This window comes from Aegilops tauschii, chromosome 6, assembly GCF_002575655.3.
Source record: "Aegilops tauschii subsp. strangulata cultivar AL8/78 chromosome 6, Aet v6.0, whole genome shotgun sequence".
NCBI classification, from domain to species: domain Eukaryota; kingdom Viridiplantae; phylum Streptophyta; class Magnoliopsida; order Poales; family Poaceae; genus Aegilops; species Aegilops tauschii.
In genome coordinates, this window is record NC_053040.3 from 217874574 (window position 1) to 217890949 (window position 16376).

General features: G+C 52.1%; 1 protein-coding gene across 4 annotated transcripts in view; it reads left to right on the forward strand.

The window, feature by feature from the left end:
- Positions 1–430: 430 nt before the first annotated feature.
- Positions 431–16376, forward strand: part of LOC109734386 (uncharacterized) — a 36557-nt gene continuing 20611 nt past the window's right edge. For 2 of the 4 annotated variants that reach the window (XM_020293590.4, XM_020293594.4), the window contains exons 1-6: positions 431–882; positions 14695–14804; positions 15609–15671; positions 15758–15938; positions 16037–16141; positions 16215–16345. In XM_020293590.4, the coding sequence (XP_020149179.1) occupies positions 598–882; positions 14695–14804; positions 15609–15671; positions 15758–15938; positions 16037–16141; positions 16215–16345 (875 nt within the window). In that variant the 5' untranslated portion in view covers positions 431–597. Of the gene's footprint in view, positions 883–3905; positions 3933–14694; positions 14805–15608; positions 15672–15757; positions 15939–16036; positions 16142–16214; positions 16346–16376 lie in introns of those variants that run through there. The other 2 variants (XM_045229866.2, XM_045229867.2) reach the window with 2 other exon arrangements.

Below are 16376 nucleotides of genomic sequence, written 5' to 3' on the forward strand. Positions count from 1 at the left end.
CGTGCGGAGACGAAGGAAGAGATAAGGCTGGGGCTAGTTGCGAGCGGTGTGTGGGGCCGGACACGTGTCGTGCGCTCCAAGCGGTTTGCGCGGCGTGAAAATCATCCGGCTTAAACAGAGTGTTTTCCATAGAAAAGCGACGTATAAGAACGGTTGCGCGAAGTACAAGTATATTGCGTCGTAATCTATTTTTCATCTAATATAGGCGGAACAATTTCCGGATCACAACGCGCATCGACGTTTCGTAGGTGCATGCCCTCGCATGCGTGCCCCTGGGAATTCTCGCTTTCTCCAAAGAAAATTGTGGGAAATTGTTTTTCAAGCAATTATGCCCGATCGGACGGTCGATGTTAGTTGCCGTGTGCTCACGTTTGTGAGAACTGGAACCGGAAGATCCAACAGAGATATACCTGCTGCTGTTCCATAGTATAGTATCTACCTCGTGTCGTGCTGTTCCAGTCAGTCCGGAGACTCGGATCAAATTCTATTACCCGCCGCAGATATACCGCGGCATAGAGTACTAATCTTGCACGCTCCCTTCCTCCGCTCGACGGACCGCCCTCCTCCCCTCTCTCTTCCTCACCCACGCGTTCGCCAATGGCGACGACCCTGGTGAGACGTGTGGAGTCGTGGGTGCGGGACCAGGGGGCGCGGCTGCCACCCTGGGTGCCACCTATCGCCGTGCCGCGGTGGCCCTGGCCCCCGCCGTGGGCGCCCGCGTGGCCGGGCGACCGCCGGCGCCAGAGGGAGCGCATGTTCCGCGAGGAGTTTGAGCGCCGCCGCATCCAGCTTCGCGAGCTCTGCCGCGCCGTTCGCGTCGACACCATCGCCGAGCTGCAGGAGCTGCTCTGCGCCATGGTCCTCGCCGAGTGCGTCTACAAGGTTCCCTAACCTCCCCCCTTCCCTAGTCGCCTTGCGTTTGTGTGATATGGTTCCGGTGGTTAGATAGATCCGGAACGCTGGTACGTACGAATGATGTGGTGCAAGTGGGAAGATGAAACTGTCACACCTGATACATCTGATACAAGTGTATCGGTGGACATGTAATAGGTGAGGAGAGAAATTAGGCCAGAAGCAAGTGGGCTGGAGCCGTGGATGCAATGGGCCGCGTATGGCCTGGAGTGGGGTACTTAACCCATCGTGTATCAGTGGACTGGTTATGCAATGAGAAAACACTAACGACTCTGTTCCCATCTCCTTCGTCTTCCTCCCTCCTGCTCTCCTCACCTAACCCCTTTTCCCTCCGTGCGATCGATCCCCTTTCCCTAGGGTTCATCGGTCGTCACAATTGGTATCTAGAGCCACAAATTTTTCTTCCTTCCTGCCAGATCCGCGCCGCCGCACCACAATCTCTTGGCAAATCGGTAACATCCACTGCATCAGGTGCAGATTCGCTTCGGTGAATCAGCCCAAAATCCTGTGCAGGGTTCGATTTGTTCGGAGCGGGAGCAACGGCGCCATCCAAGCCTTCTGCGCAGACACGGCAACTCATAGCCGCCATGGACACGCAGACGTCCAACCTCACGGCTCTCATGGAGAAGCTCCTCTCGCGATTCGACGAGGAGAAGGCAGAGGCAGACAAACGCGCTGAGGTGCAAACCCAGTTCAATCAGCAGGTATCCCAGGAGCTGCAAAGTCTGTCGAAACAGATCGGGATCACTCAAGCCGAGATCGATGACGTGCGGCAGGTGGCATCTCCCTCGGCCTCGGCCGCGCTGTCCGCCAGGTCCGGCATCGACAACCCCTCCACCACCGTGCTGCACACGCCGCCGCCCAAGGAAGGACCGCATCAACCCGCACCGCCACCATCACCGGGGCTCCGTGCACCCCCATCTCCAGGTGCGGTGCCCATGCCGCACGCGTTCACCGGAGGACCGCAGCCTGCGCGACTGGTCAACGAGGGGCCGCCCCTGCTTCCCAGGCTAGAACCACTGGCCGTTCCACCAGCGCACGCCCACCTGCAACAGCCACGGGAGGATCACGGCATCAGACCACCTAAACACCAGTTTCCTCGCTTCGACGGTGAGGGTCCACGCCTCTGGCTTGATCGTTGTTTAGCTTATTTCGAGCTCTATCGCGTGCCGGAGCACAATTGGGTGGCCACCGCAGCGCTCTATGTCGAGGGTCATGCCGCGCTCTGGCTCCGAGCGTTTCGGCAGCAGCATCCAGTTCTTCATTGGGATATGTTCAGACGTGCTCTGGAGGAGGAGTTTGGACCAGAGGAGTTCGAATCCATGATGCACAATCTCTTGCAGTTGAGGCAGACTGGCAGTGTGGTGGATTACAGGCAACAGTTCGAAGTTTACATGTACAACTTGCTGGCACTAGATGCAACCCTCAGCCCAAAATTTTTTGTTACTCAGTTCTTATTAGGCCTGAAGGATGAGCTCCGAGCAGCAGTACGCATTCAAGCACCCAATAGCATAACGAGGGCCACAGTTTTTGCAAGGATTCAGGAAGAAGAGCTTGAAAATCAGCGTTCCAAGTCACGACCGGCGCATACGGGCAGATCATCACCACTGCTCTATACGGCACCACCGCCAGGAAGACCACCACCAGCACCATCCACAGGGCCTGCGGTGCCTCTGACTCGACCGATGGCAGCAGCCAAACCAGCTACAGATGACTTTGGCAGAGAACGACAGTTACGCGATTACAGACGCCAACATGGTCTTTGTTTTCGCTGTGGGGAGAAGTACTCCAGGGAACACCAATGCAAGCGCTCAGCCCAGTTATTGACAATTGAGGTAGGGGAGTATGGGGAAGTTCTCTCCGATGACGCGGTACGCGCCCTGGAACTACTGGATGAGCCGGCAGCCACAGAATCAGCCTGTTGCTTACTGTCAGCCAACGCGGTGGAAGGCACCGAATCCGCGGAAACGATCAGACTTCGCGCAACCGTTGGCGATCAGACAATGTTGTTGCTGGTTGATTCCGGGAGTACACACAGTTTCGTCAATGCCTCCTTCGCCAAACGCATCACTGCAGCAACCAAGCCCATACCTACAGTAGCTGTCAGAGTGGCTAATGGACAACAGCTACAGTGCACTGAAATGGTTCCTCAGTTACAATGGACGGCACAGGGACACAAGTTCAGTTCCGACATGCGTGTCCTGCAACTTGGGGTCTATGACGCAGTCCTTGGGGTGGATTGGCTTGCCCAACATAGCCCGATGCAGTGTGATTGGAACCTCAAGACAATTCAGTTTGATTGCGAAGGAACACCGGTGCATCTCACTGGTGTCCGATCAGACGAAACACCAGCTCTCACAGCCCTTGATGCAGCTCAATTATGGCAAATGCATGAGGCGAACGAGATCTGGGGTGCTGCCTTGGTGGCCATGCAGGCCCTGTCCACCCACAATACAGAGGATCCTATTGTCCCTGTAATCCAACAAGTGTTGACAGAATTCAGAGATGTCTTTGAGGAGCCTACCACACTTCCCCCACACAGGCAATATGATCACGCCATCAATTTGGAACCCGGAGCAGTCCCCGTCAACTGCCGACCCTACCGCTACTCGCCGCTGCAGAAAGACGAGATAGAACGGCAAGTTTCAGAGATGCTCCGCCAAGGCCTGATCACCCACAGCATGAGCCCGTTTGCAGCTCCGGTGCTGCTGGTAAAGAAGAAAGACGGCACTTGGAGGTTCTGCGTGGATTACCGTCGCCTCAACACTATTACTATAAAGAACAAATTTCCCCTGCCAATCATCGACGAGCTCTTGGACGAACTCGCAGGCGCTGCATTCTTTTCCAAGATTGATTTACGAGCTGGGTATCATCAAATACGAATGAGAGAAGGTGATGAAAGAAGACTGCTTTCAAAACACATCACGGGCACTTCCAATTCAGAGTCATGCCTTTCGGAGTCACGAACGGACCACCAACATTCCAGTGCTTGATAAACTCCATCTTCTATGGTCCGAATCGTAAGTTTGTCATTTCCTTCCTTGATGACATTCTTGTGTTCAGCTGCTCTCTCCAGGAACATGTAGAGCACCTTCGCACTGTCTTCTCCATTCTCCGTCAACATCAACTATATGCCAAAGAGTCCAAGTGTTCCTTTGCTCAGCCTCGCATCGAATACCTGGGTCATGTGATCTCCAAGGAAGGTGTGGCCACCGATCCTAGCAAGACGAGTGCGATGCGCGAGTGGCCTACTCCAACAAATGCCACTGAGCTGCGCGGATTCCTTGGGCTCGCGGGCTATTACCGCAAATTCGTTCCCCGTTATGGAATCATCGCCAAGCCACTGACACAACTTCTCACCAAGAAAGGATTCATGTGGTCAACTCAAGCACAAGCGGCATTCGACTTGCTCAAGGATGCCATGGTCAACACCCCCGTTCTTGCTCTGCCGGACTTCTCACGCCCCTTCTGCATCGAGACCGACGCGTGCGACACCGGCGTGGGAGCCGTGCTGGTCCAGGATGCCCACCCCGTGGCCTATCTCAGCAAGGCTTTGGGGGTGCGCAATCAGCGCCTCTCCATCTATGAGAAGGAGTTTCTCGCGGTCATCATGGCCGTCGAGAAGTGGCGACATTACCTCCAACGCGCTCCATTTGTCATCATCACCGACCACAAGAGTCTATGTAGCCTCGGCGACCAACAGTTGGACACAGAGCTGCAGCGTAAAGCCATGTCAAAGCTAGTCGGACTCCAGTTCTCCTTCAAGTACCGGCGGGGAGTCGAAAATGGCGCAGCGGATGCGCTCTCGCGCGTCGGCCATCTCCTCGCTCTCGACGCTCTGTCAACGTGCCAACCGCAATGGTTACAGGAAGTGGCCAATTCCTACGAGACAGATGCAGATGCCCAAGATCTTCTCCAACGATTGGCCCTCTGCAGTCCGGATGAGCAGGGGTATGAGCTCCGTCAAGGCGTCATCCGCTTCCACAACAAGCTCTGGATTGGCGCCAATTCGGCCATGCAAACCAAGCTCATCACCGCCTTCCACGCCAGCGCGGTGGGGGGCCACTCGGGCGCGACAGCCACATATCAGCGTGTCAAGAAACATTTCGCCTGGCGTGGCCTCAAGCAAGCCGTGGAGGAGTTCGTGCGGCAGTGCGAGGTGTGCCAACATGCCAAGCACGAACACATCAAGACGCCAGGCTTACTACAGCCACTGCCTGTGCCCACGGAGCCGTGGCACGACCTAACCATGGACTTCATCGAGGGATTGCCGGCGTCCGAGGGCTACGAAGTCATCATGGTCGTCGTCGACCGCTTCACCAAGTACGCACATTTCGTGCCTCTCCGCCATCCCTTCACGGCTGCAACGGTGGCACGTGCCTTTTGGGACAATATCATCAAGCTCCACGGCGTTCCTCACTCCATCGTCTCCGACCGGGACTGCATATTCACCAGCAACATGTGGCGTGCCATTCTTGATGCTGCTGGCACCAAACTGAGCTACTCCACGGCGTACCACCCACAAACTGACGGCCAAAGCGAGCGTGTGAACCAGTGTCTGGAGATGTACCTGCGCTGCGCTGTCCATGATACACCATCCAAGTGGCGCAAGTGGCTCTCGACAGCGGAATTCTGGTACAATACCACCTATCATTCCTCGCTGAATACCTCACCCTTTCAGGCACTGTATGGGAAGGAGCCCAATTTTGGAGGACTGCCGACGCTCGCAGCACAATTGCCAGCAGAAACGAGCTCAGAGCTGGACTGGGCCACGCATACAGACGCTCTCCGGGCACAGCTCGCGCGCGCCCAGAATCGTGTCAAACAGAAGGCAGATAAGCACAGGACGGAGCGCTCGTTCGCGGAAGGTGATCAAGTGCTCCTCAAGCTTCAGCCGTACGCGCAGTCTACGGTGGCTAATCGCCCCTGCCCCAAGCTCGCCTACAAGTTCTTCGGACCGTTCACTGTCCTGCAACGCATTGGCGCCATGGCATACAAGCTCCAACTGCCGGACAACAGCCGGATACACCCAGTTTTCCACGTGTCACAGCTGAAGCCTTTCACACCGGACTACTCGCCGGTCTTCTCCGAGCTGCCTCGCGCGCCAGACCTCACCGCGGCTCCCCTCCAACCCGTGGCCATCCTGGATCGACGGATGGTCAAGAAAGGCAACAACTCGGTGGTTCAGGTGCGCGTTCAGTGGTCATCTCTTTCTCCAGCGTCAGCAACCTGGGAGGACTACAACGTGCTGCGCCTTCGCTATCCTACGGCACCTTGCTGGAAGAACGACGCTGCCGCTCAAGGCGGGGCAACTGTCACACCTGATACATCTGATACAAGTGTAGCGGTGGACATGTAATAGGTGAGGAGAGAAATTAGGCCAGAAGCAAGTGGGCTGGAGCCGTGGATGTAATGGGCCGCGTATGGCCTGGAGTGGGGTACTTAACCCATCGTGTATCAGTGGACTGGTTATGCAATGAGAAAACACTAACGACTCTGTTCCCATCTCCTTCGTCTTCCTCCCTCCTGCTCTCCTCACCTAACCCCTTTTCCCTCCGTGCGATCGATCCCCTTTCCCTAGGGTTCATCGGTCGTCACAGAAACCAATTATTTTTCAACAACGTTAGAAGTTTGAACGTTTTGGTCCAGTTTTCGCAAAAAGAGAGAACCTTTTGGCCCAGTAATTGGCTATGGAACTAGTAGCCTCTTGTGCTCGGGAAAGGTGAATCAGAGTTGGCAAGTGTCTATAACTCTATGTGTATCAACCAAAGTATAAACTTCCCAACTCGGGAAAATCATGTGCGGTTGATGTAACTCACATCTTGTGCTATCCCGCACGAAAAGACATATTTCCAGTAGTTGCTTGATATGGTTAAGTCTGCATCAACTCTTTCTTGGCTTAGTATAACCTATCCGTGTACAATTTCTGAATTTTATTATAATTTCATTTGTACCTGTACATAAGTCGATTATCTGTCTGTTCCTCAGAAATTTTATCCTGTTCCTGTATATACGGTATAAACACGGAGAAAGAAAAGAGAATGCCTAGACTAAGAGGAACTTATGTGATGTTCCACAGTTTTGTCTGAGTCAGTCTGACATCTTTGCTCCAAGGGGTCATTGTTGTCCTAGTTTAGTCGAGTGTGTTTGTGTGTGTGTGTGCGCGCGCGTGTTTTTGCATTGGTCACAAGTGCTGATATGACAATGAGTATTATATATTAATATATGTAAAACAATGCACAAAAGGATCCACAAAATCCCAGTAAGGAGGCCACACGCCTTATGAAAATTATTGCAACCAAGTCGACATTAGCATTTTCCTCTTCTTTTCTTTGAGGCCCTATGATAATTTATTGAATGCGCCCTTTGGAAATATCAATGTCAGTGACCAGAAGCTTCCTCCATCTGTATTTATTTTTGGGAACTCTGTCAAAAAATACATACGTTCATGTTATGTGGGGAACCACATATGGTTGGAGGGCCCCAGCCCTGGCCGCACCACCCCTGATCCAGCCAAAGTGCTGCAGCCCCAAGCTTATTGGTGTGTGCGTGTGGTCCAAATTTTTTGGCGCACAAGTGCTTAAAGAGATCCCAAGATGGACGGCCCTTTGCTTTAGCATACTTGTGATACCACAAGTGAGCATCTCCAGCAGATGGAACGATGCCAACCAAGCCTGATTTGCATCTGGAGTGCACTGGTGTAAGAGGATTAGAGAGTAGGGAGGAGAGAATTGGTGGAACCGCTTGTTGTTTTGCTGAGCCTCGAGGGCTAGTATATATAGATTACAAGACTTGGAGGGCAAGAAGCCTCTTCTAGAGATAAGGCAGGAAACATATAGGAGAGATTACAATCAATCTTAACAAATCCTGACCTACCGTAACCTATACTCTAACATCCCACTCTCAGTCACAACAGTAGCACAACGGTAGCAGAGCATACGGTGAGACTGGATAAGAAGCCGAAGGTCAGTCAGAATGATCGATGCGTCGCGGATGTTGTGGCTGGAGTGAAAACCGTTGCTCAAGCAAGGCGGTGTAGCCGTTGTCAAGGTAGCTGTTCGAGGGACGTCGTGGTCGATGTCGAGGTCCGGGTTGACGGTGTCGAGGTAGACGCATGTGGAGCCGCGGGCGCAAGGTAGCGCCGTGTAGTTAGGGACGCAGGGAAGCACCAAGAGGAAAATCGGGGACGCGATTGAGGCAGTCGTCAAGGAGTGTCGATGCCGAAGATGATGTTGTCGAAGCCGTCATAGACGAGGCACCACACCATGTTTGCCAAGCCCGGTGACACGTTGAGGACGAAGGCACACATCAGTGTTGCCAGTCCCGGGCATGCGTAGTTGGGGACCAGCACGAACTGTACGCCATGTCAAAGGTGCCGCGCCGGGCAGCGGCAGTGGCTGCTGCGTCGGAGCGCCGGGCGCGGCGGAGGCCGCCAGGAGCGGCGGCTGCCACTGCAGCCAGGGCGGGGCGGTGGTGGCGGTGGATGGCAGCTGCAGCGGCCCGGCGGAGGCTGCCACGGCAGCCATGGCGGCGCGATGGACGGCGCAGCCGGGTGCGACCCGGCGAGCGCGGCGGAGGCCGCTTGGTGCGGTGGCTGCCACGACAGCCACGACGGTGCAGCCGGGTCCGTCCCGTAGGACCCGGCCAAGAACAGGCGGATCTCCTGGACCGCCTGGGTTAGGTCCTGCAGCGCCCCGGACACCTCCTTCGGGGTGAGGACGGCGGAGGCGGGCGCGACGGAGGATCCCGGCGCGGGCAAGAGCGGGGCGACGGTCGTGGTGGTCGCCGGAGGCGACGAGGTGACCGGCAGCGGAAGAGACGGGTTGGGCGGCGGTGAAGACATGATCGAACCGAAGCTAGCTGATACCAAATTGTTATGGCGCTGCTAGGAGGGCGCGAGAGGGCCGGCCTGGGGCCTTTTTGCCCACGGCGGCCGGGCAAGAGGGAAGGGATTTCCTTCTTAATTCTTGCTTGATTAGATTGATACATCTCCTCCCCTTATATAGAGAGGTTTACTTGACCCCTAAGCAAGCGACCCTTATCTCTATTAACCCTAAGACTAACGGGCTATACCGCCAGCCCAGGCCCATTAGGCCCATTACGTACTCTAACAGGAGGCCTCTAGAACGGGTGTGGCGCAAAACGACATGAGGTGCCTGATGGGGGCCACATAAGTTGCTTGTAAAACGCGGCGGCAGTGCTCGAAGTAGGCGAGGAAGAACCCAACAGCGTGACGAGTACTATGCGCGGACGGTGGTGATCCTACACCAAGGGATTCGATGCAACGGAGGGAAGGACCACAAAGCAGTGGCGACACTGCGGCCTGAAGGGGCTACGCAACGGTAGCCTGTTGCTCGATCGGTGGAGGGACGCGTGTACTCGGTGACGATCTTCACGATAACCACGGAGGCGCACGGAGACGACTGATCAGGTCGTCGCGTGGCGCAGGTGGTGGCGTCCCGATTGAGGAAGGCCATGACGATGGGCGATGGCGGCGTAGATCGACGTGCAGACGAAGCAGCAGAGAGGTGGCTGGTGTAGTTGCCGCCGAGGTTGGAGTAGAGGGTCGTCATGGCGGCAGGCGACACGATCGATCTTAGATCGGAAAACCAAAAAGAAATGCCGATCAATTTGTACGCGCGAGAGAAAAAACCCCTTATCAATGAATCGGGAAAAAGATTTCTCTAGGTCAGCCAATCAACACGATCGGCGGACGAACCCTAGGTACGAGTTGCGCAGCGCCTGGAGGACATCATGGAGATCGACCTCCCCGGTGGCGCGCAGCGCAGAAGCTAGGTCTAGGAACTTGTGGCAGATACCATGTAAGAGGATTAGAGAGGAAAGAATTGGTGGAATCACTTGTTGTGTTCCGGACCCTTGAGGGCTAGTATATATAGTGTACAAGACTTGGAGGGCAAGAAACCTCCCCTAGAGATAAAGTAGGAATCGTACAAGAGAGATTACAATCAATCTTAACAAATCCTAACCTACCATAACCTGTACTCTAACAACTGGCCTTCAAAAACTTGCTCACATCGTACCAGCCATGCAGAAAGGTCTTCCTTGCCATCAAATAGTGGAAACTCCAGCTTGGAAGAAGCACCTGGGTCAAGGATGTCAACTGAATGTTGGTTTGGGATGGATGATGATGTGTGGAAGTGGGCAGAACTATATGGTGGAGGCAGGTAGTTGGGTGGCTGTTGTTTTGCTTGGTTCGGAGGGATAGAGATAATTGGTGTGCTTTGCTGGATTGGGTAGGAAGTTGCAGGGTAGGCCAAGGGGTACCGGTGGGTGGAAAGTAGTATGGCGAGTAGGGCTGGTAGGGTGGTTGCATTGGCAACATGGTAGGGGAAGAGGATGCAAGGGTGGGGAAGGAGGTACTTACTAGCGATGGTTGATTGGCAGCGGCGGTGGCTGAAGGTGAGGCGCTGCTGGAGACAGCTGCTGCTACACTGGAGGATGCGATGGGTCGGTGAGGGAGGTAGGTTGAGGACCCATGATGCCGACGCCGGCAGCCAGTGGAACACTGGTCAGTGGACGGGTCTCGTAAGCCGCCATCCTTGTTGACATATCATGGAGTTGTTCCTGGAGGGTTGCAAGTTGCTCTTGATGCAGCGCCCATATTTTGGTGTCAGGAAGCGTGAACTGATACTCGGTGTCAGTTTCGGCACCAGACATGGAATCTGATACCAAATTGGAACAACCCCTGGGTCTGATGGCGGTCCTGTGGCCTGGAGGTGCGTGGGGTCCAACTGTTCTTCGGCGAGCAATGCCGTTGCCGGTGCAGTAGCAGAAGGTAGTGGGGATTAGAGATAGAGAACAGGGATTAGGGAAACTAGACTATTGATTATTCTCTTGCTTTTGACCGACTGATTTCTCTTGCCTGATAAGTCGCGTCGAGCGCGCGACGCGTGTCCTGTCGTCTCTCCCAACCTTATCCCCTCGCCCTGCGAAAAAAAACCCTTATCCCCTCGCGATGCCCATCCAGATTTCTTCCTGAGTCTTCATCTTCCCTCGCCCCTCTCCATCTCACATCTCGCTGCTGCCCCGCCCACCATCTTCTCCCTGCCCACCATCTTCTCCCTGCCCACCATCTTCTCTCATCTCTCGCGGCAAGTGGCTTCCGGCGAACCTCGCGTTGCCTGCTGCCAGGTCGGCGGCAGAGCTGCGTTGCAGCAGGGCGAAGCACGAGGACGCCGCTGCCGCGCCGGCGGCGGAGCTGCGTTGCAGCAGGGATAAGCACGAGGAAGCTGCTGCCGCGCCGACGGTGGAGCTGCGTTGCAGCAGGGCGAAGCACGAGGACGCCGCTGCCGCGCCGGCGGCGGAGCTGCGTTGCAGCAGGGCGAAGCACGAGGACGCCGCTGCCGCGCCGGCGGCGGAGCTGCGTTGCAGCAGGGATAAGCTACGCAGGGCGAAGCACGAGGACGCCGCTGCCGCGCCGGCGGCAGAGCTGCGTTGCAGCAGGCCTAAGCACGAGGAAGCTGCTGCCGCGCCGGCGGCGGAGCTGCGTTTGCAGCAGGGCGAAGCACGAGGACGCCGCTGCCGCGCCGGCGGCGGAGCTGCGTTGCAGCAGGGATAAGCTCGAGGAAGCTGCTGCCGCGCCGGCGGCGGAGCTGCGTTGCAGCAGGGCGAAGCACGAGGACGCTGCTGCCTCACCGGCGGCGGAGCTGCATTGCAGCAGGAGAAACGCTGCTGCCACGCTGGTGACGGAGCTGCGTTGCAGCAGAAGAAGCACGGGGCGCTGCTGCCACATACGGCGGTGGAGCTGCGTTCCGGCAGGAGAACCACTGGAACGTTGCTGCCACGCCCACCGGTGGTGCTGTAACGGCCATGGAGGACACCGCTGCCATGTCCGACAGCGGAGCTGCATTGCAGCAGGTCACCAGTTGCAGATGCACTGCCACAATCCAGCAGCGAGGCATTCAGTGCGTCTCGCCGGAGCTCGTCGCCCTACCCAGCACTCCCCGTGTGCGTGGAAGAGGAGAAGAGAGCGTGGGGGAATTTTTTTGTTGTGATGCGGGAGCAGGACGAAGCTGCGGCAGCGTTTGCGTGAGAAAGATGCGAGTATAAATCCAATGGATGCGGGGGCCTAGATCGGACGGCTCGCGAGCCGACTGATTTCCCCCTGAAATCAGCCGGCTTACGCCTAGCAGCGGCCTTTCCATTGATTATATTGCCTCCCTCTAGCTTACAAGAGCAGGTCCTTTACATAGGACACAGACTAGTACTACTTTGACATACCCTGGACTCTAATTGGAATCTGACTCAAACTAGACTACCTTACCATAACCTGGAGACTACCAAAACAGGGGCATCCTTCCGGACATCAAACTGCTCTTGTCTAGCCACAACCTAACCTGCCCCTGCTGCCTTGCGCCTAAGGAATTCCCCACATAACACCCCCACCACCCGCATGCAATGGGCAAAGCATTATTATGATGGCAAGCACCGCGAGCTGGCATTTGACGTCGGAGATTGGCATGGCTTCGCCTTCACCATTGTGCAGCCGCATCGTTACCAGGCTACAAGCATGGCAAGTTGTCTCCTTGCTTCTATGGCGTGGCAAGCATGCAGTGGGCAAGTTGTCCCCACAGAAGTCATTGGATCCGTTGCATATAGACTCGCGCTGCCTGCTGGTACTTGGCTCCATGATACGTTCAGTGTCAGTCTCCTCAAAAAGTTTGATGGTGACCTGCCGGCCACTCCTGCTGTACTGCCCGCCATTGAGAATGTCGTTCGGTGCATGCACCAGCCAAGGTTCTTCAGTCCAGCCTTCGCCGTGGAGTGAAGCATATCTTTGTGCAGTGGGTTGGGGCTTCTGAAGATGATGCAACATGGGAGCCTTTGGATGAGTTCATTGCTCGTTTTCCCTCGTTTCAGCTCAAGGACGAGCTGTTTGTGGAGGGAAGGAGAGATGTTATGTGGGAAACCACATATGGTCGGAGGGTCCCAGCCCTGGCCACACCACCTCCCTGATCCAGCCCAAAGTGGCCAGGATTCCCTTGCTGCTACAAGTTATTTCTTTAGGTTCAGAGTCGTATTAGGTGCAGAGTCCAGATTAGAATTCGTTTCAGAGTCAGATTGTTTTTCCTTTGAGTCGGCTTGTCAGCCAAGCTATCCCTCGTATATATTGGGCTTCTAATAAAGCATCAGAATTCAGAGTAGTACTTTCTATTAGGCCTAGGGTAATTAGAGTTTGTTCCAGTTCCATTGAATCAAACATGCTAGCAGCTCAAAGTTAACGATCCTTGGAAGATTATGTGTATTACACTATTATGTAGCCTAGCTTTTAGCAAATTCCAAGTGAATTTTTTTCCAGTCACATGCCCCATATGAGACCAAGAAAGCTCCAAGCCTGTATCAACTTTGACTAAAGAGCTGCCAAATAACAAGTGCTGTTAATCATCTAAATGACCTGAGCGACAAAGGGCTCATAGTTAAGATTCCACGAAGTGCTTCCTCATTATAAGTTTCACGTTGAGTTATCATGCAACATAATTCATGGAAATGAATACCACATGCTTAAGTGTGCAGTTCATCCATATCCATATGCAAGAGGACATTCTCCCTTTCCAAAAAGGAAATGCCAATTCTCCTCAGAATCTGATAAAAAATTATACACTTGGTCCGTTGGAATTCAGGCGATTACTAAATTTATGTGAAGTTATCTTTACTCTAAATACTTTATTCCAGACACCTTACCATCTAATTCTTGAAACTGATCCAAGCCAATCTAGACAAAGGAAGCAAGAATGCACTTTCCATTTCCAGCAAGTTTAAATATCTGTATACTTTGATGTGTTTTGGAGTTGCCCATTGGAGTATAGAACCCTTCCAAAGGTCTGACTAAACAATAATACTCCCTCCGTTCCGAATTACTTGTCGCACATATGGATGTATCTAGATGTATTTTAGTTCTAGATACATCCATTTCAGCGACGAGTAATTTGGGACGGAGGGAGTAGACGAGTCATCGCCAAAGTTTGGACCTGCAATACCTCTAAAAAGATCTAATTGCCTAAGTACATCTATGATCTGTCCACCAATACATACCTTTACTATAGCAGCATGAGGAACATACATTTATAATATTTCTTCATAGAAAATCTACCGCAGGAATATCTTGTTTGTTGTAGAACTTGTGAGGTTAAGCATAAGTACCTGATTTGGCCTTCTTAAATTGGTTATTGCTTGACGAGCTGCTAAGAACTGAAGACTCCACTTCCGGAGGAAAGCTCTTCTAGTTAGTCTCACCCATAAAGTACACAACTTGCTATTCTCTATGGCCTTAATGCCTTATGTAATTCTGTAGAGCATGTGCTCTGGATATTCTCAGTGTCTCTGCAGAAATAGTTAGGTGAGGTGAAAAAAGACCTGCATTGGATGACAGAGCATTAGTCCTGGGCCACCTGGCACATTTGCCCATCATGATTATGTTAATCCCCTTGCCTCTTTTTTTTAAAAAGAAATGGAAGCTTTATTACCCCCGGCCTCTGCATCCTTAGATGCATATAGCCTACCTTATTACATTGTTTATTACAAAGAAAAGAAACTTGATCTCACCAAAAGAGGGCAAAGTCAAAAACATGAACCAACTATGACGATTCATGCCAAAGTCAAAAAATCTTCTCCCATTTGACATCTTCAATTCTTCTACTTGTAAAAGCTGACGAAGGGGTCGATGTTGCCCAGCTCAGCAGTAGCATCAATAACTGTTCCTTTTTTTGGATAAAGTTCAGTTCATTTTCTTATGTTACTCTGTCACCTTTTTGTGCATGGCAGAGGCCTGTTTCTGAGATGATGAGATATATCAATAAGTTCAAATCTGATTTTGGTGGAAACATTATTTCACTTGAGCGTGTTCAGCCATCCTTGGACCATGTACCACATCGGTAAGCTGTAAGCTAAACTTCACACTTTTTTTTGCCAACATTATGGGTGTTCCTTCTCGATAAACCTTTCTAATCAAGCATTAAGCTAAAATACGATGCAACTATGCTTGAGTAAGTCTCTAGTTGTTCAAGTAATCATGTGCTGTTCTTGCTTTGCGTATCCTCTTTTTACGCCATTCACATTTCATGGAGAATGAACCTTCCCTGGAATGATGTGGATTGTGGTACAGTCTTGACAATGCTATAGTAAGGTTCTCAGAATTCCAATTTTAGTGCCAATCCCCCCTTTGCTCTGAATATGGAGTGGACCAGCCATGTGAAATAGGATTAATTCCAACATTGTCAGGCTGGAATTCGTTCTTGATTAACACAGTTTTGGTGCCGATCTTTACGACTTCTCTGCGTTGTTAAAGAGTATTTGCATGGCACCCTATATATTGCTATGGTGACATGGCCTAAGATAAATTCACTTAATGAGAGAACCATATGAGGTAGAATATCACTCATCTTTAATCAGCAAATTATCCAGATACATTGCATATGACCCCCGATATATCTGAAACCAGAAACAAACGCTTTCAAGATTTTTTTTTCTGTCCGGCGCCACTGAGCAGAATCTTTAGGGAAGTTGATGTAGGGTGGAACCCTAATTGGTGATCTTTTCACACTTGGAGGGGGAAAGAGAGCAAATCAAAGAGGAACACATGAAGAATTCTCAAATAGACAAGATCCAATCACACATATGCTAAATCTTCTCATGCTATTGCTGCTTTTTTTTATCTATTTGTTGGTGAAATCATGTAGATATCTTTTAGCGGAGGCTGGTGACACTCTATTTGCTACATTTATCGGCACAAACCAATACAAGTAAGCTTATTTTTTGGGAACTTAAAAGTATGAAAAGTTTGCTGCGTTTACAATTGCATCAAGTTCTCCCATATTTTTGTTTCTAGAGATATTATTGCTGATGTGAATATACTCCAAGGAACCATATTTCACGAGGATACAGCTCAGGATTTAGCTGATGCTATTGACTCTGAGCAGAACAGCGACCAATTTGGTGAAGAAAACATTGGGGTATCCTGTCGAGAAAAACCAAAACAGTTCGGGAAATCAAAACCTGCTGCACACCGAGTATGCGTTAGCTGCAATTTTTGTTCGAAAAAAAATTCTTGTCTTTTCTAGGAACTGATTCAGCGCTATTATGACTTTTAACTCAATAATTCATGTAGGGTTTTTTAGCTCGTGCTAAGGGAATCCCAGCACTGGAGCTATACAAACTTGCACAGAAAAAGAACAGAAAACTTGTTCTTTGTGGTCATTCGCTTGGCGGAGCGGTAGGCAATGCCTAACTTGCATTATCTTACCCCCTTTTTTTTAATTACTCATGTGTCACAAACTGTATTACAGGTAGCTGCTTTGGCTACTCTTGCTATATTAAGAGTACTATCCTTGTCGTCTCCAACTAAAGAGGCTAACAGGCTTCAGGTGAAGTGTATCACGTTTTCTCAGCCACCTGTTGGGAATGCTGCATTAAGAGAGTAAGTTTGGTTAGAATGGGCATAATGTGCT